General features: G+C 40.4%; 2 protein-coding genes across 2 annotated transcripts in view; one reads left to right on the forward strand and one right to left on the reverse strand.

Moving 5' to 3' along the window:
* Positions 1 to 330: 330 nt before the first annotated feature.
* sin3b (SIN3 transcription regulator family member B) lies at positions 331 to 11,543 on the forward strand. The gene is made up of 19 exons (XM_072437835.1): positions 331 to 590; positions 1,360 to 1,466; positions 2,047 to 2,200; positions 3,160 to 3,522; positions 4,733 to 4,888; positions 4,967 to 5,095; positions 5,178 to 5,267; positions 5,338 to 5,456; positions 5,537 to 5,750; positions 5,871 to 5,987; positions 6,076 to 6,314; positions 6,711 to 6,894; positions 6,969 to 7,800; positions 8,297 to 8,466; positions 8,537 to 8,710; positions 10,112 to 10,204; positions 10,289 to 10,383; positions 10,457 to 10,655; positions 10,748 to 11,543. Exons 1-19 carry the CDS (start codon positions 480 to 482, stop codon positions 10,982 to 10,984), a joined length of 3,783 nt encoding a protein of 1,260 aa, XP_072293936.1. The 5' UTR covers positions 331 to 479; the 3' UTR covers positions 10,985 to 11,543.
* Positions 11,544 to 12,229: 686 nt separating this feature from the next.
* The window catches only part of xpr1a (xenotropic and polytropic retrovirus receptor 1a), a 47,827-nt gene continuing 32,356 nt past the window's right edge, over positions 12,230 to 27,700 (reverse strand). The window contains exons 4-15 of the mRNA XM_072437985.1: positions 26,444 to 26,664; positions 26,212 to 26,361; positions 24,595 to 24,678; positions 23,390 to 23,471; positions 23,130 to 23,317; positions 22,862 to 23,041; positions 20,404 to 20,572; positions 19,909 to 20,109; positions 15,221 to 15,387; positions 15,010 to 15,149; positions 14,691 to 14,915; positions 12,230 to 14,612 (exon numbers count right to left, since the gene is read on the reverse strand). Coding sequence (XP_072294086.1) covers positions 14,555 to 14,612; positions 14,691 to 14,915; positions 15,010 to 15,149; positions 15,221 to 15,387; positions 19,909 to 20,109; positions 20,404 to 20,572; positions 22,862 to 23,041; positions 23,130 to 23,317; positions 23,390 to 23,471; positions 24,595 to 24,678; positions 26,212 to 26,361; positions 26,444 to 26,664 — 1,865 coding nt within the window. The 3' untranslated portion in view covers positions 12,230 to 14,554. The remainder of the gene's footprint in view (positions 14,613 to 14,690; positions 14,916 to 15,009; positions 15,150 to 15,220; positions 15,388 to 19,908; positions 20,110 to 20,403; positions 20,573 to 22,861; positions 23,042 to 23,129; positions 23,318 to 23,389; positions 23,472 to 24,594; positions 24,679 to 26,211; positions 26,362 to 26,443; positions 26,665 to 27,700) is intronic.

The following is a 27,700-nucleotide window of genomic DNA, read 5'->3' on the forward strand; positions in this document are numbered from 1 at the left end:
GGGAGTGGAGCAGTCTTCCTTCCTCGGCCGCTCGCTCCGCCCACAGCCGCGCATGCGCAGTCCGATTTTTCACCCTCAGTTTTCACTCCTACTCTGGCTTCCGGACGCCAAGATAGACCGCTGCCGCCGAATTTAAAGAGACAGGCAATAGTTATTCCTAAAACGACAAAAAATGATAACCTTTTGTCTTTTGCTTATTTTCCTCGCCGTCTCCCGTCGGGTTCGGATGGACGCGTTTGGCCAAAGCCGCGGAGCGTAGCGGGCTCCTCTTGTCACCGCTCTTCACTTTTCGTGCCTTTGCGCTGAAAGCCAGACTGTCCAGCGAGGCAAGAGTGAGCCCCGTTTGCTTGGCAGACTGGCTCTTTTCCCCCGACCGAGAAGAACGATTTACCCCGACAATTGGAGGTACACCGAGGGCTTCTGTGTCAAGTTGCGATACTGGCCTGGCGGTGTAGCCTTTTATCGCCACCGCCGGGATAATGGCGAAGATTCAGACGCACAGCACCGCCAAGCAAATAAACCAAATTCAAGACAAGCCTTATGTCATAACACAAAAACAAGTGCAGCAGCAGCACTTCCAGAAGCTCAAGGTAAGACAGCACACCGCGGTAGTGCAGTGGTCTCAACCATTTTGTCGGTCTTTGCTCTGGCTCTCGGATATTGTCTTCCCTCTGTTCTAAGAGTAGTGAAAGGGACGCCAGGTTTTTGCGCGTTGTTGGCCTGTGTAAAGTGATCCACGGCTGAACATGGGGAATAAAGGGCAAAACTGGGGCTTGATTTTTGCACAATTCTGCGGAACGTTGGGTGCCATAGTTTGCGTTAGTTTTCGTGCGCACGGTGTCAACAAAAGAAGTGTGCAAAACGGCGAATAAGTCTAAAGCTCAGTTGCAGGAAGTTCCCCGTTTCTCCTGCGCCTCTGAACAAAGTAAGTGCCAGGCTAACCAGCTATTTCTCCTGATTAGCTGCTGCTTTGGGAGGTCTTTGTTGTGCCTGCGCCGGGTTCGACTGTATTCGTGAGCCTTGCATCATAGTTTGAGGTGCAGCTGAATCATACGCTTGTGTAAAATGTGCACAAAGCCGCAAAAAAGTAGTGTCGAAAGGAGCATTTCTCCTCGGCTAATGTTAGCTCTGTACCAGGGGCGTAACTAAAGGATATCCCCCCTGTCTGTCCCCCTTGTGTAGACAAATAATCACCTATTCAGTGCTAAAACATCATGAAACAACGAGGCGAGTAACTAGTCGCCCTGTTAACGAGCTGTGCAGGTTCAAAGTGTAGCGTTTTGCCTCGGGAGTAGCAGAGCAATCCAAAGCACAGTGGTAAAAATTGATGTAATTATGTGTTTTTTGTTGTCGTTTTAGGTTGAAGATGCCTTGTCATATTTGGACCAAGTCAAAAATCGGTTTGCAAATGATCCAGGAATATACAACAAGTTTCTCGACATCATGAAAGAGTTCAAATCCCAGAGGTATGTTTGAGAAGGGTCTTGATGATGGCTGGAATGGGATCATCAATTAATTGCAACAAATTGATTATCGGTATAAGTACCGGTAGTATGCAGTATTCCAATAGTCATTGTCTGAACTATGCACAGATTTCAAAACATGTGCTGAAAGAACAGGTATTATGAGTTGCACAAAATGACACTGGAAACGTGAACATTTTGTATGTTAAAAAAAAAATTCTTTCTGAATATATATATATATATATATATATATATATATATATATATATATATATATATATATATATATATATATATATATATATATATATATATATATATATATATATATATATATATATATATATATATATATATATAAAAACAACTACTCCCTCAAGCGGCATCACTTTCAATTAATCTCAGGCACATATTGTAAAAATCTTATTCATGTGCCTTTCGCGATCCAAACAAGCAATCGATTAATCTACAAAACAATAGCTAGAATAATCAATTGACAAAAATTATGGTTTGTTGCGGCGCTAGTCTCGATAATGAACATGTCCTTCTGCTTTTAACTGAACATTTTGTCTCTTGTGCACAGCATTGACACACCAGGGGTGATAAACCGTGTCTCGCAGCTCTTTCATGGACACCCGGACCTTGTGTTGGGGTTTAATGCCTTCCTTCCCCCGGGGTATCGGATAGAGGTTCCTAAAAACGGGGTGGCTTTTCTCCAGTCTCCATTTTCTGCACAGGTACAACACAGAGGGCGAAGATGCATTGAAAAATGGATATTGTATAAGTGGTTGTTCTAGAGCTATCCAAAATTTGATTTCATCATTTCAACCACAAACAAACTAGTTGTGGTATCTATTAGACAAGGATGTATCAGGGCTGACAAAGAAAGTAATCAGTTTTTTTCTTAATTGATTGATCGGGATTTTCAATTCCATTTCGTCATATTTGAAAAAAAATAAAAGCTGAACAGAAACATGACCGTCTTTTAATCTTTACCTTTTACCGCAACTGGTCAAATTTCTTCCTCCAAAGTCTGAACTCTGCTCCAAACCACATGCTTTCACTGAAGGCTGTGGACCTCTCGACTGAAACAATTTATTATAATGTAAAGATAAACTGTGATACAATAAGCCATGCATTATAATAATAAAGTACAGTTGTATATAAGTATACCCAAAATGTAGTCCGAACCATAGTGCAAAATTAGCAGTGAAACTTAAGTATTTAGTAAATTTTCACATGATTTTGATGTCCAGCATCCTCCAGTCTTAAGGATGTAAACACATGAGATGGTTGCCTTCATTGCCATTCGAGCATCCACACAATATGTTATTATTGGGAATACTGTTTATGATACAAACGATCTCCAAATGCTGTAAAAAGGATGATTAACAACAAAAAGTAAACAAAACTATTTTGCAATCGTTCAAACAAAGGTATGTCATAATATTGATGTACGTTTTATGGGTAAGTTACAGTTCTTTCATGTTTGTCTGATACTTAAACCTCAACTAATTAATTTAAAGATGCATTTTGGTGGATTTCTGTTGGATTGACCATCTCAAATCTAGAGAATCAGGAGCTTTATTTTAGTCAAATTGCCCACTCCATAACCCTGTAGTACACATTATTCTACATATAATACCCCAGCTTACTATAGACAATTGGCATTTGCTTACTCCTGTCATCTTTCTAGGTGTCACTGAGCCAACAGGGCAAGAGTCTCACTACGTCTGTGGTGACGACTCCTCCGGCGAGTGCCTCTGCCTCTCACGCTGAAGGTGCACAAGGTCACAGCAGTGAGGTCAAACCCGTGTCCGCAGAGTCACTGTCGTCCCCGGCCTCGGCAGCACCGCCAGAACCTCCAAGCAGACTCTCTCTCCCGCTCAACAACAAAGAGAGCCAGGCCGCCGCCACCACCTCTGTTTCCCCGCCAGCCTCAGAAACCAGCCCAGTGGAGTTTGACAGTGCCATCAGCTACGTAAACAAAATCAAGAATCGGTTCCTAGATCATCCAGAGATTTACAGAGCCTTCCTGGAGATTCTGCACACGTACCAGGTATTTTTATTGTAAGATCATTGTAACGTGCATATGACTTGTGCTTTTCGAATTGTTACTTTTTCCTGTGAGATGGTCCCCGTTGTAAATCTTTTTATTAGTTTTAAATCTGTCTAAGTTGCAGTTTGTGAAGAAAAGGTGAACAATAAAAGTAGGGAATTACATGAAATAGCGCTGAATTCTAAAACTGAATCCCTCTGTTTGTGTCATCAATGTGCTTACAATCCATCAAACATGCAGAGACAATTTACACACAACTGACACAATTATCTGACAGTTTAAATCATTATTTAACAAAATAAAGGTGTCATCAGGTATTATTTGTCAAATCATTATTGTGTAATTTAATATGGATTTTGTTGTGGAATTACCTCTACACATGTCACATGTGCTGCTCTTGTCCAACCAGGAAGTACAATTATAAACTGTCAAACTGGTCAATTTTTAGATGTGATCATGTGAAATGTGTAGTCTGACCCGTCATATGCACTATAGGTATTTTGAGGCAAACAGTTTGTGTCTTTTTCAGTCTCACTTGAGGAGTAACTCTGTGGAAGGAGCTACAATCCCCAAATCCTGCTATTTTTTTTTTTTGCTAGTTATTGTTTCAATGAGTGAGTGTTAGTTGATATGATTGCTTCTTTGGTGTAATGTTTTGTAGGGCTGTAATCCTTCAGTCGTTTAGTTGGTTAATCGGTCAATGGTGTCTTCATTTTTATTATTTGTGTTTATTAGTCGATCAATTTTTTTTTAGATCAAAAGGATTTATATGGGACAACAGCAAAAATGAAAAGATATGGAGTAAGTTAGCTGAAGATTTTGGAGTGAATAATGAACTTGTGTACCCCTAACATAAAAATACATTGTTTTCTAGTACCTTTCTGTATAGTTAGTCTTTTGAGTGCTGATTGTGTTCGATACTTGGAGGTACTTTATGGTTTTGATAGTTTTTGCCACACCCACTTTTAGTCCACAAATCGATCTTTAGTCGACCAAAAATGTCTTTAGTCGACGACAACCCTAATGTTTTGTTCAGGAATAAAACTATATTTAGGCTGTGACTAAATATAGACTGTAGAAGAGTAAATGTGATAGTTGCTATGGCATTTTGGTCTATGAGGAGATAACTATTGATATTGATGTTATGATTCCATTTCTGTATTGTTAAAAATGTTTCAGACCTTAAGACCAGTGTTTTTCTGTCCCTCAGAAAGAGCAGTTGGAGGTGAAGGAAAGTCGGGGCAGTCGCGGTAGCAGCGGGATGACTGAGGATGAGGTTTTCTCTAAAGTGGCCAGCCTTTTCAAAGGACAAGAAGATTTACTGGCTGAGTTTGGACAATTCTTGCCAGATGCAAAGCGGTCTCTGGTGAGTAAAACAGCTAGGTTTCCAATTTAAATCAATAGATTTTTCTATTGATAACACATTAATGTTGTCTTCAAACAGTTTACTGGAAGTTCATTGACGGGGGCTAAAGAGCCGCTCAAAAGATCAGAGGAAGACGATATATTAAGTAAACAGAACAAAAAGAGACCCAGACCTGTACTAATGCAGCATATGTCCCCACTCCTCAAGGTACCACTGTTCTTTGGAAATGGCAGCATCCAGAAATATTTAATATTAAACATTGTTTTTTTTTATTTTATTTGTGATTTAGAAAAAAATGAAGTATTCTTGCACCAAAGATCAATCCTTTGCCTCTGTTGGTAAACATGGCGTATTAAGAGAATTCTCCTTCTTTGATAAAGTAAGCTATTGCTTTTGTACTTTTTAAGATATAAAATAGTTCTCCATATCATAACATTTTTATTTTTTAGGTTCGAAGACTGTTTAAAAGCCAAGAGGTTTATGAAAACTTCTTGCGATGCATTGCGTTGTTTAACCAGGAAGTTGTGTCTGGAGCTGAACTGCTTCAGCTTGTCACTCCATTTCTTGGGTTAGCAATTAAGGAATGATTTACATTTGCAGTATTTTTAATGAAATACACACTGCTTTAACTCCTTGCTCATCTTGCAGGAAATTTCCTGAGCTGTACTCGCAGTTCAAGTCATTTCTGGGAGACAAAGAGCTCTCTCATTCTGTCTCTGGGTTGTCTGATCGCTACATGGAGGGGGGAGGAGGCAGGGAAGTGGATTATGCCTCATGTAAACGCCTCGGTTCAAGCTACAGAGCTCTACCCAAGACCTACCAGCAGCCCAAATGCAGCGGGCGCACTGCTTTGTGCAAGGAGGTGCGTTCATGATGATCAGTCAAGCTTATTAAAGTCTGAATGTTGATCAGTCAAGCTTATTAAAGTCTGAATGTTAGTTTAGATGTAAACTAGTATGAACTTTTGTTTGTACATTTGTAGGTGCTCAATGACACCTGGGTGTCATTTCCATCCTGGTCTGAGGACTCGACCTTTGTGAGTTCCAAAAAGACTCCTTATGAGGAGCAGTTGCACCGATGTGAGGACGAACGGTTTGAGGTAAGATGATTCTCTGAAAAAAGTACTGCACTATGTTCTGCTGTGTTTAGTGATGTTGAAGTACATCTGAACACTTGACTTGCTCCAGCTGGACGTCGTCCTCGAGACAAACCTGGCCACTATTCGGGTCTTGGAGAGTGTTCAGAAGAAGCTGTCGCGGCTGCCGCCTGATGACCAGGACCGGTTCAGATTGGACGACTGTCTGGGTGGCACCTCAGAGGTCATCCAGCGACGAGCCGTGTATCGTATCTATGGCGACAAAGCCCCAGAGATCATTGAAGGCCTGAAAAGAAGTCCCATTACTGCTGTGCCTGTGGTTCTCAAAAGGTCAGTCTTGTTGTTGGTCTCTGAAGTTGTTTTTCTCCAGGGCACCTTTGGTATGTGATACAATCCTTCTTGTTCTTTAAAATGTTCTCAAAATTTTGCTCGAAATTAATAAAATACCAAGATCAAATCTATTTGCTTCATAAAACAATATCTACCGGTAATTCTTTGATTCAACTGTAGCACTCCAGCATTTTGACACATGAGTAGACTTTATACACACATTCATTTAATCTGAATTACTTGTCAGTATTCATATAAATTAAACGCTACGTTTTTTGAGTTTGATTGACCCCAAATTAGGGAATCTGAGATTTCTTAATGTTTTTTTTTTTTTTTTCCTTACTAAAACATCGTACATTAAAGGTTTTTTTGTGCGTGTGTGTGTCTTTCTTTCAGGTTGAAAGCCAAGGAGGAGGAGTGGAGAGAGGCACAGCAGGGCTTCAATAAAATCTGGAGAGAACAATATGAGAAGGCTTACCTTAAGTCACTTGATCATCAAGGTGTTAATTTCAAACAGAATGACATGAAAGCCCTGCGCTGTAAAAGTCTTCTGAATGAAATTGAAAGTGTCTATGATGAGGTACATTCAGAATTGGTTTCAAAACGGTTTCAAATGGTTCAGATTGCATTCAATAGGATGTTCTTGTGTTGTAGCGTCAGGAGCAGAGCACAGAAGAGGGTGGTGTCGGGCAACAGGGCCGTAATAGCTCTGGGTCAGCCCCGCCCAGTGAACCCCACATGGTTTTCCCATATGAGGACAAGCAAATCCTGGAGGACGCAGCGGCACTCATCATCTACCACGTCAAACGCCAGCCCACCATCCACAAAGATGACAAAGACCACATCAAGCGCATCATCCAGCACTTTGTCCCAGACCTGTACTTCTCGCGCCGCGGCGAACTCAGCGACACAGAGGACTGGACGGATGAGGAGCCAGAGCCCGAGGAAGGAGTAGAGAGAGGCACGTCCACTACAGCTTCTGGAGCCAGTGTGAATTCAACCAGCACTACGGGAGCAGCACCAAGCGCCGGGGGCCCGGCTCAAAGTCAGCCGGCTCATTCACAGAGCCAAGTGCAGCAGCAGTTTAACGGGGAGTCCAGGCGGAGGCGGGGTAGTCCATCTCAGCCAGCAGACTCTGAGACCACCACTTCCAGCAATGTGAGCCAGCCCGCCGCTGCCACACCATCCACCCCGATGGAGGCAAGCACCAGTGCTCCTGGGGAGAGAGTGGACCTGCGAGACCCTGAGGCCGAGCACCAAAAAGAGCTAGATGATGTCTACAACCTCTTCTTCGTTAACAACAACTGGTATTTCTTTTTGCGGCTGCATCAAACTCTGTGCTCAAGACTGCTACGCGTTTATCGGCAAGCAGAGCGGCAGCTGTTGGATCACAGAGCTGAGCAGAGTCGGGAGAGGCTGCTCATGGCCGAGGGACGGAGGGAAAAGGCGTGTGACCTCGCCATGGAGCTCCGCCTCAAACAGCCAAGTAAGTCTTTCCAAGTACTCAAAAAGTGACAAAAAGTTTTGTTGTAAGCTTTCAAAAGAGAGCATAAGATTATATTTCAGCACATTTTTGATTCATTTAGATGATTAATAAAATTTCACATTTGTCTGTCAACTAATACAATGGAAGAAACATAGTTAAAACACACATTTCTGTTTGCTTGACATGATTTTGTCTGACTTGTTATTGGGGAAACTCCAATAAAGTAGATTAGCTTAGCCTTTATTGTTTCTGTAGGGAAATTTGCCCTCTGCATTAATAATAGGGGAAACCAGAGCAACCCAGACACGGGTAGAAACATACAAACACACAGAGTGCTCACCACTCTGCCACCGTATAATAACAAAATTATAAATAAATGTTATTTTTTGTCAATATTGCTAACCTCAAAACTGTACTAAAAAACAAACAAAAATATTTTTGTTTCCCACTGTTCAACATTGTTCATAAAGCTAGCTCACTGACTATTTCTGCACAGGTGAGGTGGAGCTGGAGGAGTACTATCCAGCTTTCCTGGACATGGTGCGCAGTCTGCTGGACGGAAACCTGGACTCTACTCAGTACGAGGATACTCTAAGAGAGATGTTCACGATTCACGCCTATATTGGTTTCACCATTGACAAAGTCATACACAACATCATTCGACAGGTACAGTCATTCTTTAATACGGTTGTCTTCTTTTCCTCCTGTGACTTAACACTTTCATGCTTCATTTTAGCTGCAACATCTGGTGAGCGACGAGGTGTGTCTGCAGGTGGTGGATGTGTACTTAGCGGAGAGGAAGAGAGGAGCAGCTGGAGGAAACCTGTCCTCTCAGTGTGTCAGAGCAGCGTGGGAAACCAGCTACCAGTGGAAAGCAGAAAGAGTCATGGCTGAAGAGAACTGCTTCAAGGTCAGATCATGGATTTAAGACAAAATCAAATTGATATCATCTTGACTGAGCATATAAATAATTAACCCATATAGTATCTCTTTGTGTGTGAATAAAAACCTCATGCTGAGCTTGGTCTTCTCTGACATGCAGTTTGGACAGAAAGACTCTTATGTCCAGTGCACAGGTACAACAGGTGTAAACATTTCTCAGCGAAGGAGAAACGGGCGCCTATTGGCGGTCTGACAACAAACATGAACTGCCCGCCTCCTCACCCACACCCGGTCCCGTGAACACATCACTCCAGTTCTCCACTCTCTCCACTGGCTTCCCATCAAGCAGCGCATAAACTTCAAAATACTCCTCCTCACCTTCAAAGCTCTTCACCACCTAGCCCCCCCCCCCCCCCCCTACCTGTCTGACCTCCTCATCCCCCACCGCCCCTCCCGAGCCCTCCGATCCTCCTCCTCTCTCACCCTGACTGCACCAGCATCCCGACTCAAAACTTTTGGTGACAGAGCATTCTCCCGAACAGCACCCCGACTCTGGAACTCCCTCCCCCAACCTGTCCGCCACTCTCCCTCACTCACAACATTCAAATCCCGCCTAAAAACATACCTCTTCACCCAAGCCTATGACCTCCCCTACCCCTAGCCTCCTCTACCCAACTGTCTACATTTCTACCCCCGTTACTTCCCCATCTTTTTCGTTCTACTTCTTCTGTCTTGTTCATTTTATCTGTATATTATTGTGTATTGTACGTGCTGCTATATAAATATTTTTTTGTATTATTATTATTTACCGTACAGAGTAGGGCTGTGGTCCTTTTGTCATTTAGTTGACTTAATCGGTCCAGTCGACCCATTTTATTTTGATTATAAGGGATATGGGACAACAGCAGAAAGGAGAAGGCTTGATGTGAGCTATAGCTGAAGATTTGGGACTGAATCATGAATTTAACATGATACAAATACACCTTTTCCTAGTGTCGGTGTAATCCCTCATTCGTCCAGGCGTGTTCCATAGTAGAAAAAGCTTCAGTTGTAGTCCTCTGGACTCAGTTTGAAAAATAGACGTTTCGACTCTCATCCAAGAGTCATTGACAATGACTCTTGGATGAGAGTCGAAACGTCTATTTTTCAAACTGAGTCCAGATGACTACAACTGAAGCTTTTTCTACCTTTTCCTAGTGTTATTCTGTATACATAATTTTGCATGAACTTGCGCGGTTGTGGTCTTGTCAGTGCAGTTTGAGTCACATACATGAGATCATAGGGATACTGAATAGTTTTGGGAGCTTTTTCCAGTTTTACGCCACTTGGTTGAATAATCCCATGTCTTGGGTCAACCAAGAATTTCTTTTGTTGACTACAGTCCTAGTTCAGAGTAATATAATTGATATTAACATTTATCTTTCCACAGGTGATGTTTATCCAGAACAAGGGACAGGTATCGATGACTATTGAGCTGCTGGACACAGAGGAGGCGCAGGGTGATGACCCGTTAGATGTACAGGTGAGCAAACCGATGCTATACACACACTAATTGAATAAAACATGGCCTTTTTACGAATGAAAAATTAAATGTGTTCTTCTTCAGTGCCTGTCAAGCTACATGGAACAGTTTGTTGGCACAGAATCAAGCTTGTGTTCACAAGTTGAAGGCTACTTTTTCAAGCCTGTATTTTTGCCAAGGTAAAATGATTAACTAAGAAATGGTTTCCTTTTAATATTTGTAGATCACTTAAAATTGAACACTGTATTGCAGGAATCTCCGGCGTTTCCGGCGCTGGCAGGTGCGGCAGGTGGAGGCCATGCGCTGCAGAAGAGAATGGCACCGGCAGTTGGGAGTGGAGAACGCTGGCAGTCTCGACTGCCGCTTTAAACTCAACACTCACAAGATGGTGTTTGTCATGAACTCTGAAGACTACATGTATCGCAGAGGAGCGCTGGTCAAGGCCAGAAAGGTATGTTGTAATGCGTACATGCTTGAGTGTTCAGGTTTTGGTGTTGATTATGTCCCGAGCTTCTGACTCACCCAGTATGAATTATTTTTCAGTCACAAAACCGAGTTGCGGGGAACCAGCATGAACGCTTTGACAAGTGGCACCAAGGATGGCTGTCCAGTCATGTGACCGCTTCAGCTGAGCGCTCGGTGCAGAACTGGCTCATGGGAGAAGATGAGGAGGACATGATCCCCTGTAAAACCACCTGCCTGACCACTGAGCTCAAAGGTCAGACGGTACACAGATACCAAGTTCATTACAGTAGTAGCAAAGCCCCGGCTTCACCTTAGTGATGGACGTACAGTTGACCACACACCACTTCACCTGAAATGCATGGACTCCAGGACATCCACACAGCAGTGGGACGCTTCTCATTCATTCACTTTCACTCATGAAGAGGCACCAGTGAAGAGTGAGTGCTCCGCGGGGGAGCCATGTGGACATGCATCTGAGACACAGCTAAACACAGAAATTGGTGCGAACTGTCGGCTGAGTCAGACAAAGGCACAATGGGACTTTTTGTATTTCTATGGTTTTGGAGAACAGCACTATGATTGACAGAACTATTGGACAATAAGAGGCAAGTTATAATCAAGATTATTATGTTTTGTTCAGAAATGTGAATGTCTGTTTCATTATGTTACTTTTTTAAAAGTCAAGTGTAGTTTTTAGCTTCTAAAGCCAGAGAGCCTTTTGCCTATTGGTTTGTGCGTTTATATGGAGAAACAATGGTCAAATGTGTGTGTATGTGTGTCCTGCGCTCCTTTTCTTTGTATGCAGAGTACATGCTGTATAACTTGGTTCTTTAATACTGTACGAGCATATATGTATGTGTGTGTATGCATATATATATATATATATATATATATATATGAGTATTTTATATATTCATTGTTAAGTTGATTGAGAGATCAAAAGATCATGTGGTTCTTGTGTTTGCTGTCAGTCAACTTGATGTTTCATTTTGTATTCTTCCCTTTTGTGTCATTTGGTTAAGTTTGATATTAAGATTCAGATTATGTATCAATGATTTCTCCAAATGTTTACTTTGCCTTGTCTTTTTGCATACTGACAAAATAAAAGCAGAATCAGTGTTAAAATAGAATGTATAACATTAATCTTGTATCAGTTATCATGAAATAAACAACCTAGTTGTGATCTTCTTAAATGTTGACTCGTCTTTCCAGCTTCAGAAAAGCAGTTTTTAAATGGTGTTTTATTTGACAGCATTCAAATATTGCAGTACAGCATTATTGTGGTGTACAAATCTCGGAACAATATTAGTTGTGATATTGGGTGATGCAATTATATATATTTTTTGTCCTAAAGTGAATGCATTGTGCAGAAGGTTTTACTTTAGTTTGTTGAGCATTCAGGTTAATTGTAGAGATGCAGATCAGGAAACACTTTTACATCAAAGCTGACTATAATGTTGACTATATTGACTCCTTAGACTACATGTGCAGCTGCTGCCAAGCCAACGGCTGATGTTTTATGTCTTTGATGAAATGTTAAAAAAAGAACAGGAGTCAGAGCACGTTTTAAAAATAATTGTGGTTTATAAAACCCAGATATGATAGGATCACCAATGTGTTTACAGAAATACAAATAACATCAGGAAAAATGATGCTGAACAGCATTATACACTCAACATGTACAAACTACTATGTAAAAGGGACTCAAGGAAGTGAGACTTTGCTATAGTTTTTATGCCTCTTAAACTTACATCTAAGCACAAAGTATTTAATCTGTCAGAATGCATGTACTTCTCAAAAACATCATTTACCAAACTACATGTTCTATCACATTCAGCTAATTACAGACGACATCTATGGGGAAGAAGCACATCAACCACTTCAGCACAGGGGTGTATGCAAGCAATTAACACCCATCACCCATGGATAAAATGGATAACAGCCACTGTCATTTATACAACCAGAACTATACAAGCGACCCTGTCCATCAGCTAGTACCAGCTGAACTTCAGAACATAGACACTGGTCACTAAAACAGACACATTTTAAAGTGCTCACAGTAAAATGGATCCTGGTTTGACCTGATCTGGGATCAGTTAAACAGTATTTCATAGTTGGACTGTGGTGTGGCCCACAAATGCACAGAGGATACACCAGTGATAAGTTCATGCACAATAGCACACTGTTACAGACTACAAGCTTGAGGCCACTGGTCCTGTCCCGTTGGTGAAGACGCTGATCAAAACATGGACCAAAATCACATTCTTTCTACAGTTACATTTCTTTAGCACTATCTTTTTTTACATAAACCATATGTCCCACAGTTTTACACATAGAAAAAAGTGCAGGATTGTGAACAATCAAAATCTTTTTCACCTAAAATACTGTCTTATGGCAACAGATGTAGTCATTCTATGTTACAATGGCTACAATGAATGCTGATATATACAAGTCATGTTAAATAAATTAAGGTGTATACAACATAAAACAAATACAGCATGCAGCAAGACAACTGTCTTTTTACAAAACTATCCGTTTGCTTTCTAACTAACTCAATACTAGTCATTTCTGTCACTGTACATGAGTGTTGGTGTCTGTCCTAAGCTCTATGTCGCTGTGCGATGTCGATTTTTATGAGACATTTCAAATACTGACTGTGAATGACACAATCAATATAAAGAGGATGATCTAAAAAAAAAAAAAAAAACATGTATACATACTACTACATTATAAACTATTTTATAAATGGCAGAGAAATACATTGCTGATGAAATTAAACAAAGGAAACACAGAATCTAATAGTTTGACATAATCAACAAGTAAACAATACCCAGATTTAATATTTCCAGAATGTAACTTTGCAGTATCAAGACACCCAACAAATGTTTTTGATTAAATATCAAATTTGTTTTTTCTGTTGGCCACAGTCATTGAGTAAAAAGCTTTTTACGACAATAGCCACAATCACATTCATTAGAATAAAGCTTTGGCATTTAATGATTCAAAAACACAATGCACATGTCAAGTCTGAGGCTAAGTCACAGACACAAGGATTTATTCTAATTTAGCACTGCAGGCGTCGAGGTCTTAGCTTAGTAAAAAACGTGGCACAAGGCAAACCAACAAAAGGTTACAAACTTTATAAAATACATTAACAATCGTTGAAACATGAAAAAGTAGTAAACAACTACGACCAAGTAATAATGCACATCAAATATCGAAGATTAGAAAGCACAGATGCATTGGATAAAAACAATTTTATAAATAAAAAGCCATCCCCGATTTGTGTTTAATGCACTTTCCCTGCAAGTGCCAGCAGGTATGTATTGTTTTTTTTGTTTTTTCTTGTTGTTGAAATTCAAACGTTAAATATCCAGAAAGTATGTATATAAAATATAAAAGTATCATTAAAAACATAACTAAATCTTGATATATTATATGATTAGAGTCCAGTGCATTAATCAATCCAATGTCCTTTAATTGGGTTGTTTCCAGCTGAATATGTTGCAGTTAGAAAGGCATGTAAACAGTTATCTGCAGCCTCAAAAATGCAGTACTTTAAAATAAATTAAAAAAAAAATATGAAATTAAATCGTAAACAATATCCAAAAAGTCCAGTTAGAAAAAGTAAGAGGGAAATCCCAGGGCAGTGTGGTTGTGTCCTGTTGTGTTGTGTGCCGTCTTCACCTGTAGCAGCTTCAACACTTGTGCTTCAGAAGGTTCACTTGTATGTTTGAACTGTGGGGCTATACTTATGAGGAGGGTCCAGGGTTATATAGTTGTTAACCGATTGTATTAATAGAGAATTTTACATTTTATAGTTTGAATTATCTGGAGTCCTCATAAGTATAGCTGTGTATCTGTTTTTGTTGTGCTGCTTTGGGCTCAACTGAAGGCCTCGTCATCCGTGTCTTCAATAAGCACCTTTGTGTCCTTTTTGGATCTAGAAAATAAGAAAATGTTCAGGAGTTCAGATACAATGTTAATATATAATGCTTCTGTCTGTGTCTTGCTTGCTTACTGCGTAGTGGACAGTAGGGGGCGCCTCAGGGACAGGCTGTAGGACCTCTTCCAGGCCTTTTTGCCAGAGCGGTTGCGGACGCCATCCTCCTGGTCCATCATCTGCTCTAGCAGCGTCTGGTCGTCTGCGTTCAGTGGAGCCACAGAAATGTCTCTTACAGCGCGGAACTCACCACAGTTGTTCAGGTGCTCGTTCTCAAGGCGGAAGAAGTTCCACACAAAGCGCCTTTTAAGAAAGAAAGTTATGACATGCAAATGATCAGATCTTTCTCTCTTCACAATGATGAGAGTGAATTAATTTACAGAAATCAGGAGCCAACCTAAAGACTTCAAGCGGTGCAAGCACAGTGGCAACGATGTCTCCTATAGAGTGGACCTTTGTCATTGTGGTCAGGGAGATCTGGATGATCCAGGCAAAGCGCAGAATCACATCTTCAATGATGGCACAGTAGTAATAGGCCTGAACTCAGAGGACAAACTGGATTAGAGAAAGGGTCAATCACAGGCTGTGTGCTCTGAATATGGGCACACCTTGTGAGGATAAACTATTTCTTCTCTCAGGAAGGTGTTTTCTCCAGCTCCACGGTCAAACAGACCCCAGTCCATGCGCAGGTCCCAGATAAGAGTGTACAGGGAACTTATGGTTGAGGAGATAATCAGCATGTAGAAGAAAGTGTCTGCATCTGTGTGGCCTTGGTCTGAAACATATCATTCAATAATGTCAATATTCTTTAAAATACTGTAAATTTTATTTCAGTAATGTACACATCTCACCACCAGAGAGAGCTCAATGTACATTTATTCCTGGCTTCCCATCAGAGAGTTCAATTGCTACCCTGGGCACTGCTATTTAATTACCATCTTCTGTAACATCATATTAACACAATCCCCGCATTAGACTGCGCTGTCATCTGATTAAAACAAACTACTCAAAACTAAAGCGTTGCACTTAGATTCACAACTGTTTTAATGAAGTTAATGAGCTAAAGTTTTACCATAGAGAATAGGGGCTTTGGTGTATATGACACTATGGCCAGTTGGGTTCCTGGCCGTATAGAGCTTATTTCTCAGTGGGCGCTGATGGATAAATCAACGCACAGAGCCGAGCACGGTGACTCACAGCAGCAGACAAGTGAATAGCCGGCTCCGATCCATCACAGTCACCACAGTCTACTGCTTACAACCAACAGGACACCAGGGAGCGGACCCAAACGTTTAAAGAGAGAATTACTACTGGCCCCTCAGTGTGGTGTATGCAGTCAGATACACCCCAGCTTTACGTTACAATGAGTTCAAATGTTTATATAAAAGATTGTAAAAAAAAATACCATCATTTTAACTCTTTGATGATAAGGAAAAACTTTGATTTCCCCAAAACACAGTAATTTAGACCAGTGGTTCTCAAACACCTAAGATCATGTTCGTCTTTCCGAGTGCCACCAGATTTAAATCCAAACTATATAATAACTAAAATGAGACTAAACCCGGTCATTGCTGGAATGTTCCACAGAATGATATTAAACGTATATTTCACCATGGAGACAAGCAAGAGCCACCTCAGTAAGTTTCAAGCTATTTGTCTGCATCCAAATCACCCGCAGCTGAATAAATGTAAGATAGTTAGGTTTAATGCTATACCGTGGAACATTCCAGGCAAAGCAATAACATCTCCGTGGAGACAAGCAGGTGGCAAACCCCTCCCCGAAAATGTTACATAGAACACCTTGAAGGACAGATTTTTCCTATTGTTTAATTATGTGACTTTTTGGTATTGATACATAATAGTAGCTAGTTTGAATTTAAGTCTTAGTCTCAGTATTGGAGACAACCTACACAGTTAAGCTTTGTGTATATAAAACCAAAAAAAAAAAAAAATCGATTCCAGTGTCAGCTGGTGAGTGCCCACGGCCACGAAAAGGTTAAATAGAGTGAGATGGTCATTGATTGGACACTCAGTTGAGGCTAACGCTGGTCACTGGTTTCTGTCACCCACGGTTAGCGGTCTGCCTGTCTCAGTGCTGATGAAGGAACATCCGTTTAAAATAAGCAGAAGCATTTACTATTTCATATTACACTATTTCAAAATCTTTGCATGTAAAGTCCATAAACTCTAATACAATGCCTTATCAGTATTTGGGGATCTGGGACGTGTTGGCCGTGAGACGTCAGTGTAAATGAGGTGAAGTAGAGTTCACAGACAGAGGAACAGCACTTTATCTTCACTGGGTTGGCAGCATGTGTGTGTGGCTATTCGTCTGCCGATAATGAAGTACATGAAATTATGTTGTAAAAGCTGTCAGCTCAGGCTCATCTTTATTCCAGCCGTGTCGACCCCTCGTGTGTTCAGGTCTGGGCTGGTAATTACCGTCTCCTCTCCTTTTCCTCCTCAAATGTTTAGGTCAGTCTTCGTTTTACTCCATAATTCCCCTTCCTCCTCCCTAGACTCCTCCCTTTGATCAATCAAAATCTTCAATTCATGTTTTTTCTTTATATTTAAAACAAATAAATTGCTTTTAATTTAACATGAAAGAACATAGATGAAAAAATATTTTAAAAAAAACTTAAAAGCAATAATTCTGCAACACTAACCACAAGATCGGCTGTACTTTTAAAAAAACACATAACTTATCACTGAAGGTTTTAAACAATTGAATCACAATACACTCAAATAACGTTTGATTAATTTACCGCCTCACTCCTTTTCTGACCTTTTATAGAAACAACAGCAGACAGGAATGAGTAAGTTCTCGATGCTGTACGTGTCAACAATTATTTTAGGCTATTTGTACATGCCTGAACCTTCATAATGCTCAACAGATGCAGTGATGACTGAGCTGTTTCTTGTTTATCCTGCAGTATTTGTCCAGTGCCCTTGCGTGTTCATGCTTTAAATCCCACAAGCTTAAAGTAGCATCAGTTGTGAAGCTTTGCAGTGTCTAAACCAGCCTTAAGTCTAAGTCAATGTACATAAAACAGAGCTGATATTGATCCACAGTTAAGGCTGCACGACATATCTTACTTTAGTGTTTTTCTTAAGCCAAGGAATTTCCTTTGAGCTTTTGCTGACGTTACTGTACGTTTCATTTCACTGTCTGTTAATGAATTCATTCATATCTGCATTCTCCTCTGCAGGTTGTGGCGCGCCAAGGCGATACTGAACACCATTGGATGCCAGTGATTTATTGGTTTTATTTATGGTGAACGTATTTGGTTTTCCGGGCTCTAAATGTAGGTCGTTCCTGGAATGAGTGAGGTCACCCAAACAGCATCTGAGAGTGTGATCAGGTTTAGAAACGAAGGTGACACGGGCTCTGGGAAACCTGCCAGAGCCTGATCTACCATCTACAGCTGGTCAGAATAAATACTACAATGTCATGTACTTTAATTCAGCTACTACTCTCATTTAAGGGTTTTCGATCGCTGAATATACAATGCATCCCAAACCTAAAGCAGTCATAATGTTCTGTTTTTTAGCTCTGGATGACCCGTCTTTCTTTGCACATTGTGTCATGTGGTGTTAAACTTTGGAAACTTTTTCATTTAATGCTTTTTTAATCGTAATTATTTTAGCTATGATTAGTGCTTCTCACACAAATGAGCCCCGACATTGTGAAGCAAATGGTGGCTACGTTGAGGAATCTGAACGTAAAAATATGTTTACATTCAGATTCTTCAAAGTAGCCACCATTTGCTTTGTTACCGCTATTTTCCATTTTCTTCTTTGCTAGATCATTTCACACAACTTACTTTGTCTATTTGAAATGTACTACAATAGTGAAAGTAGTAAACATAAAGAAAAAAAACATGGACTGAGGAGGAGTGTCCAGACTTTTGTAGTACATATACCATAAAGCTACATGCTGCTGCCATTTGTGTTCCTGTTGTACCTACGTCTATGTGACACTTACAGATAATTCCTATTTGACGGAGACGATACAACCATTTATGATAGAAAATCAACCCAAATGGCTGCCCAGAGTGACTCATTAATGACTCAAGGCACAGGTGGTTCTCTCTACAAACATAGCACATAAAAACAGTTACTTTGTGCACGCATTAGCGGCTCAAAGTAAATTAAAGTGTTATGAAAATCAACCCAATGTGCATAGGTAAATCTACTGTACCACAGCCTGCCTCCACTTACTCCAGTTAAACAGCAATCAGTCTTTGGCTCCATTATCATACGAGATAAAAGAGAGCATCATACAGAATTACACATGAAGCGAGGCCATTAGTCTAAGGGTCTGCAGGCCTCAAACCAAAGAGGAAGAAGGATATGGTTTAATGGATGGCTTCCCTGCAAATAGGTAGGAAAGAAGAGATCTGTCTCTCCATAGTGTCTGTTACTCTTCCTGGATGAAGCAATATCAGTCCGCATAGAAAAGTCTATTGATTGTAATTGATTCATGCACAGGAGCCAACGTATCACACTTTAAAGGGTTTTACAGCAAGTATTTTCAAACATAGATAAACATGAGGGAAAATCTAATGTGTAAACGATGACAAACATAATCCAAAATCAGAATCTGTGCTGAACTGACAGACACAAACTAAACCGTGAACGGATGCTTTTATATTTATGCAGTTGCTCTCTGAACATGAAATCTTTTGTGATGTGGTTTCTGGCAGGGATAATTGCATGCTAATTATAATCCACCAGCTTGATAGTGTGATAGTGACTGGACTTTAAATTCATATTTTTGTTGTATTTTTGAATCTCTCTGATGTCTGTAATGATACGTCTCTCCTCTGTATTTAGACTCCTGGCCTCCATCATACACACAGAACCATGTTTCTCCATGACTGCACTTGTTCTCATTTCCATTATAAAGCTCTCGGCACAAACAAGGAAGCCAAGGACAACATCTAGCACTGGCTCTCAGGGTCACCTATTGCCTATTGCTGCTGAGCATAAAAGATCTGCTCTTGTATTGCAGCAACAAAGAGTTGCAGCTTCAGCTTGTTGATTCTCCCAAGGTTTTCTCTCTCAGCCGTCTCTGACTCTGAGGATGAAGTTACAGCAAGGCCAAGCAGAAAAAACGTACATTTACTCTGATTAGTGGATGGAATTAAGTATTGATTGAGCGGTTTATAGGAGACATCTTATGAGTTTGGCTCCATGGCTAAAGCTTCTAATTTTTATTTTTATTTTTGCTCGTTATAATTTAAATTCTTCGACCCTTTGTTTCCAGTGCTCTTTACACCCTGATCTGGCTTACCTCTGTGAGTGGCGTAAAGAGCTGCAAAGGTGACCACAAAAAAGGTGGTGGAGTATTTGCCGGCATTGACCAGATGTGGGAAGGCCCTCTTGGTGTCACGGTAACGCCTCAGGCATTGAATGAAGCGGAGCCACGCCGGGAGACACTGGATGACAGCGCGCAGGCCGTACGAGTAGCTGTGACAGACGTATTCATTAGGACCTGGAATAGAAAAGCAAAGGCAGCATTGTATTGAGACTGTTAGTGTTCTGCTTTTTATTCCCTGTGAGCCTCACTCTACATTCAGAACAGCTTATCATTATGGCAGTCACACCATGACCTTTATGTGCCCAACCCTTCTGTTGCATTAGCTTTGTGCTAATTGGCTGCGGAGAAGCCAGAGTGACACTGCGGCAAACAGCAAACACCGATTTCAAAATGTCTTTTACAGTGCATTTGAATGGAGAAAACTGGAGTACTTCATTAGAAAATTAGCTTGTATGAATCAGGTCTTACTCTTTAATTTGGGGAGTAACCCGTTGCTGTTGTTCCACTGCAGCTCAAAGATGTAAAAACAGATGAGATACTCCAGGTCCATTAGAACAAACACCAGAGAGTTGAGTTGATCTGCCAGCCAGAAGTCTGCAAACTCGACACGATGAAATGGAGCGGTGAACACACGAAACTGAAAAACAAAAAAACAGGCAATGTTATTTTAGTCAAGTTTAAAATACAGTTTAAAACGGTTTAATACAGCTGAATAACATTTGTATCACATTACATGATCAATGTGCTTAATGTCTTAATACAATCAGGACCTTCACTGACCATGTTGTTTGTGATATGACTTTGGCAAGAGTTTCCGTATTGAACCTCTTGGTAAAATGATACATCCATGCCTGCCTTTTCCACACACGCCTTTTCCACACGCCCTCGGCTACATCTGACATTTGGGTGCGACTATTTGCTTCTCTCTATACATACACTGAGACGGAAACCCCTAAACACTTCTCTGAAAATACCACTCGATATTGATCGTCATATGCTGCACGCCTGTCAATCAGAAGTTATATTGATCCACAGGTCATCTTAGCTGTATCTGCTCATATAAAGCCATCCCACACCTAAGCCCACTGCAGTGCTGAGGTGAGGTTTTCATTTCTAGAGCAAACACACATAATCCTGAAGACCCTCAGTTTGTCCTACAATGATATACCAGTGTGTAGTCTTTGACAGACTTTATATGGCAGTTAAATTAAAATTGATCAAGAAATTTAACACAATCCACAATCCCAATAAAGTCCGGAGCATAAGCATTATTATTCAATGCACAGCTCATCGGCAAATATTACAAATACAGCAGTGATCCATTTGAAAATCAGGTAAAATAGCTAAAAATCAGGTAAAATAGCTACAAAAGGACATAAATATTAATGTGTAAACCTGGAAACCACTAAAGTCAAGAGCCACGGCATTTATGTTACTGTAAAAACACCTGAGTGTACGCGTGGGCAGTGCAGTTGATTACAGAGATATGAGGGGAGGGCTGTGGAGGATGAGCGGTTAGGAGCTGTAAAGTGAAGGACATGAGTAGAAGGTGGTCCACGCGGCGGGGGGGCAGTGCGCGAGGCGGAGCACACCGACACATACTGATGGAGATATGGCCGTAATGATTGCACAGTCACAGCCGCAGCTCCCACGGGACAGAGATGCATTCTATTACCCCTCCACCCTCTGCCCCGAGCCTCAGCGCACACACACACACACGGGCGCGCACACATGTTGGGTTTAAATGTCTTAAGGGGACATTACATTGACTTGATTCATTTCCTTATCCTTAACCTTAATCATAGTTACAACTTGCCTAACCTCAACCTTAAAACTAGTCTCAAAGCAAACAAAAACAAAAGCAATAAGGCTTACATTATGGTTGTAGACTAGTGTTGTAACTATACTAACATTTCAAAATCAACTTTGACACTATCGAATAGGCTCGATACACGATTCTGATTTCGATACCACAATGATAATAAAAACACAATTTTGTTGGGACAAAATACTTTAATTCTACTTTAAATAATAGTACTTTTTTGTTACTAGTACCCTGTAGTCTAAAAAATATCTAAAACTGTTATTTGTATTGATACTTGTTCAAATGAGAAGCTAGTTTTGATGCTAGTCTTTTCTGTAGTATCTGATTGTAGTACTAATATTTCAACACTATTGCAGACACATACAAACAAAAACTGTCCCACAGCTCAATCATCGTTCCATCCCTTGCATACGCACTCCTCAACATTTCACACGTCCATCATCCTTTCTTTCCACTATTTCATTTTCGGAGTATTACGTTCCTTCCACGCTTTCAAAATCAGTCGGACCCTAAAGTCAATCTCAACATATATCTTAACTTTAAACCATGTTGTTGTTCTAATACTAAAAGGATTTACATTATGGCGACCTGATTTTGTCCCTATAAGCAAGGCATGATGTTTTAGTCCCCACAGTGTGATAAATACTCGCCCACATACACGGGGTCGTCCCGCAGGCTTAGACAAAGGACAGAGAAACGGGGGTTTGGAACATGAGATGGTTATCCCAACGATACACAGATTCTCTGTGTCAAATGCTTGTGTTCAGCACGACACGTAAAGATGGTGTCAATTAAGGCTCAAAGCAGAGTGCCAGTCATAGACTCGGCACAGAGCGTAATTTCAAAAGTCATCAGAATTCACTCTTTGAATAGTAATGTTTTCAAAAGCCAAATGTATTTTACTTTTACATTGACATATTTTGTATATCTAGAAAGAGTACAGTTAAAACATCAACATTCTTTAATCACATTCACGGGTTTCAGTTTCCTGTTTATTGGTGACATATTTAGCACGGTTGACTCAAAAGAAAAAAATATTTTGTGTTTTTAAGATTTTTCATCACTGTGAAACCCACGGAGACATGAACGACATAAACTAACCAGCAATTTGAGGAGCCAGAAGCGTGATTTGTAGTAGCCCGTTTTGAAGGGGTTGATGAGGAACAGCAACATGAAGCCGTACAGAATGAGAGGGTTAATCTGCATTGGGATGTAGTTGTACTGCCAGAACAGACAAGACAAGATACTGACACACCATAACACCCCGAGAAATCCAGCAATCTGAAAGACACAAACATAAATGAACAAATACAGTAGCTTTTTCTAGGTATTGTATCATTTTATATCTAAAAGGTGCTCGTGTTCTGACCTCAAACAGGTGCTGGTGCGAGAGGTTGTTTCTGGGATTAATCTCAAAGATGAGGACGTGGTTGACTCCTGCCTGTCTCCAACCGTACGTATTGATGCCCAACAGGAACAGGAACTGGATCAGGAGGAACCCGCCCCGGTAAATCCGCACCAGAGGCCAGACATTGTCATACCGGGTGAACACAGCACCTGAAAAGCCCCCAAAAGGTCAATTTGTCACAAAGACACTGCTTATTGTAAAAAAGTGAGCAGGTGACGTACCGGTCAGAACAAAGACAATCGCCAGAATAATGAAGAAGCCACAGTAAAGACCGACTCGAAATGTTGTCCAGGCCAAAGCAGGCTGAAAACGACAGGATGAATGAGTTATTTCTGAGCTGATAAACATAGAACTAATATCTTTTGTAGTTGTTCAGTTGTTAGACTAAACAGATCCAATAGGCACAGAGAATACTTCAATCTGGACATGACAGTAATTAATGTGGTCATACCGGTGCATATAATACAGAGGAGTAAAGTAGCAGCAGATGATCATTTCTAAAGGATGTTGCGTCTGTGCAGAGATGGAGAGGCACTTAGAAAATCAATACTATAGGCTCGCATAGCTTCTTGCAATTTACTCTTCCTGGCTTCCCGCCTCGTCTCAAATGCTAAGGTTTTTATAGTTGCCCACCAAAAGGAATACACTAGTCCTAAAAAAAACTCATATATCATTATTTGAAAGGGAATTAATTTATTATGCGTCTATGAAAAATGAACTGAATGCTTAAAGGTGCACAGCATGGCTTTTCTGGTGGTGTATCTGGCTTTCTATGTTATATTTGTTATATTACGTGTTTTTATTGTTCAGAAATACCTTGAAAAACTTTTTATCTGACCTGTACCTGGGATGTAGGGGGTGGGCAATATATTAAGATAATGCCGTGAATGTTGCTTTGTTGCAAAATTTGAATATTGAGTACATCGTCTAAACGTAAAAAAAAAAAAAAAGTGAGTTGAGCTGATTAAGACTAAAAATGTTATCTTGTAAACTTTCAAATAAGGCTATAAGGTGATATTTCAGCAATTTTGTGATTAATTTGATAGACATTTCACATTTGTCTGATAATTACACCTAAACTAGTACACCACCCCTAGTTTAATGTCATATTATGATTTACTTTATTTCACAAAGGTAATAATTAAAAACAGACAGGATACAAAATACACAACAATTAACAACTTTTGTTAATGATTACAGAGTCTCTCCTCCAAGTGCTTTCTCAGAGAAGTGCAGTATCCTCCTGATGCAGTGTCATGAGCTCATTTAAGGGTTGGTCAGGGTCATTATAATGGTATTTTCAGACATTTTCTCTAAATGTTGCATGAGTTTGTAAAGTGGAGTATTCTATCTCTACAAGCAGCTGGCTTGTATTGTGAATCTTTTGATATTCTACCAACACATAAACACATATATCATTACTGACCTGAGCTGCCCCCAGTGGAGGGACTCTGAGCCTCTTCATGGCCTTCTGACGATCACCTCCCTCCAGTTCTGTGGTGACAAGTGTCTAAACACAAGGCAACAGTTGGTACTTGGTGTGCATGATGTTATTACAGTATGGCATTGGGTATAGGCAGAATGTAAAATGTGTTAACATTTATTTAGAAATAAATGTATACTAAATGTATACAAGCCTATGGTTTAACAGATTTACAAATATACATTTAGAGGGGTTTGCTGTGGACGCTTTACCATAGCTCCAATATTTCAGCCATCCTGTTGATGAGTTATTGGTAAAATGCTTATCATATGTTATCCTGTTATGCCGCCTACAAAGACCTGACACAATAATTACCAAAGATCTTTTTGGGACTAAATTTTTATCATGTGGACCTTTTCTTTAAATTTGTAATAATTGTTTTCTTACTTTCAATCTACAATAACATTTTAGTTTTAAATGGTTGAATAGATATTATACCACACATTATTTCATGACTGTGGATGGAAATAATTCCATTCACAGAAATAATTTAAGTGATCAGCAATCACTTAAATGTTTTTCATGAGAAAAAACACAGCTCAGGACTATGTTCAATAGTGAAAATAAGAGCCTTTCCTCGAGCACAATGCAAAGGGAACTCAAGGATTTGAGACTGAACAGCAGTGTGGCTGACAGAAAACCGCTCAGTAAGGCAAACCACAAAAAAAGGCTTCAGTTTGCTCGAGGGCATAAAGATTGGACTCTGGAGGAATGGAAGAAGGTGATGAGTTCTAATGAGTCCAGATTTACCCTGTGCCAGAGTGATGGGCACATAAGGGTAAGAAGAGAGGCAGGTGAAGTGATGTGCCCATCATGCTTAGTGCCTGCTGTACATGCCCATAGTGGCAGTGCTGTGATCTGGGGCTGCTGCAGCTGGTCCAGGCTCAGCAACATTATGTGCCCTAAGAATGAGGTCAGCTGACTACCTGATCATCCTGAATGACCAGCTTATTCCATCAATGGCACGGGCATATTCCAAGATGGCAATGCCAGAATAAATATTGTGAAAGAGTGGTTCAGGGAGAATGAGACATCATTTCACACATGGATTGGCCACCACAGAGTCCTGACCTGAACCCCATTAAGAATCTCTGGGATGAGCTGGAGAAGGCTTTGTGCAGCCACACTTTGCCACCATCAATACAAGATCTTGTTTAAAAATTAATGCAACATCGGATGGAAATAAATATTTAAATATTGCAGACGGTTATTATTAACAATGCCACATGTGTAGTGTGAGCAAAGCTAAAGGCGGTTCTATGGAATATTAGAGTTTGTGACCTTTTTTATGACGACTTTTATTGGTCACACAGTATATTTGAGGTATTGCAGATACTAATTGGATTATTTAGTGTTTAATTCTCCTATTTCTTGCAGACAATATTGACCATTTAAAAAGTGTTCGCTGGGATTATCCTGCTTCAGGGTTAGAGTGTCAGTGGCATGAATTATTTTCAATATTATTGTTTGTCATGATATTTTCTGTAGCAATATATCACAGTTTAAAAAAAGGTCTAAGGCTACAAGTACTAAACAAATTGTGTTCTTGATGCATTCCACCTCTGTCTCAGAAATAAGCTGTGTGATCTTCTTGCAGGTGTAGAAAGGCGCGACCTCCACATGGGCCACACGCCAGTCGGCCCCTCGAGGCGTGTCCAGGATCTTGTCATGTTTCTTTAGGATCTTTCGGAAACCGGTGAAGTTCAGATTCTGTGGAGAGTTTTTAAATAAATGGACACAACTCTCAATACAAAAGGCTATGACAGAAGAGCTTAGAGTATTGTATGCAGACCTGGTAGTTCTGCAGTAGGATGAGGCTGAGGTAGAACTCGCTGAAGGCCAGTTTGAGGTCCTTGATGTTGCGGTGATGGCAGCGCTCTTCCTGGGACCGGTTGAAGACCGTCTTGCGTTTGCGTAGACCTGGAGGGGTAACGCTCTCCCGCTGAGCATCAAGGGACGACTGCAGCTCATTTTGTAATGTCGCAGAACGCCTCTGAGCTTCAGCGAGCTTTTCTACAGGATCAGAAAGGTTAGAATGAATAAAAAATGAGATTACACTCGTTAAAATCGTCAATTCAAGATAAAACAGGCTTTGTTTTGTTCTGAGGTTACAGCATCTATTTCCATGGAGAGGTGACGACCCCGGGCCAAGTGTTTATTAATAATAAGAATAATTTTAATATTAAAGAAATGTTGAATAAAACTTGAAAAAGTGTAAATTACTGTTAACTTAGTATTAATAAATTGCAACGCTTATTCTTGGCAGACAGTACAAAAAAACAGAAAGAGAGCTGTCAGACATTTCCCCCAACAGGAAGTATTGGACGATGGACTGAAGCTATTAAGGGTATGTAAATGCACTCAGTAAGGAACAATTATCTGGGTCATAGTGAGGTTAATCCAGTAAACAAGAAATGAACGAGAAACACACTTGGAGTAGAAATATCTATTTAAAAGCTGATGGAGAAAGACAGGCACTAGCTCATTAACCTTTTATGAATTTATCCTTTTGGCAGTATCAAGTAATAGAACTTGGTTTAAAATATGTTCTATGGGAATCTGTTAACACAAGCCGTTGGCTTAAAATATCACGACCCCTCAGGGGTGCCCAAAAGCATTGCTCATGCAAATTTACACTCATACTTTAATATTAACATGTAAGAATTTCCTCCACTCTACTGTTATCTCTTGGTATGTAAACCAAGAGATAACAGTAGTTGGTGGTTTGGGAAATACATCCAGGAGAGCTTGTCATGAATCATAAAAATAACCACATAGTATATTGAATGTGTGAGGAATAAATGTGATTTTTCCACAAAGCCGATGCCCAGCGTAGATGAAAGTGGAGCCCAACAGACAGATTGCAGGGCAGTGCAGCAGGCTGCCTCTGAAAGTTCGAGGACCCCTTTTAGAGCAAGGTACAAAGGGAAAGCACAGCGAGGGGTCAAATGTTTTATAAAAAGTCAGAAGGCATTTCATCTCCATCTCTGCAGCACTGTCTCTCACCCAGACCACACAAACTGAGAAACTGGCACCAGATAAAACTGTC

The sequence above is a fragment of the Eucyclogobius newberryi genome, unplaced genomic scaffold (assembly GCF_026437365.1).
Source record: "Eucyclogobius newberryi isolate DKJ021-1_F unplaced genomic scaffold, fEucNew1.0.hap1 SCAF_9, whole genome shotgun sequence".
In the NCBI taxonomy this organism is placed as follows: domain Eukaryota; kingdom Metazoa; phylum Chordata; class Actinopteri; order Gobiiformes; family Gobiidae; genus Eucyclogobius; species Eucyclogobius newberryi.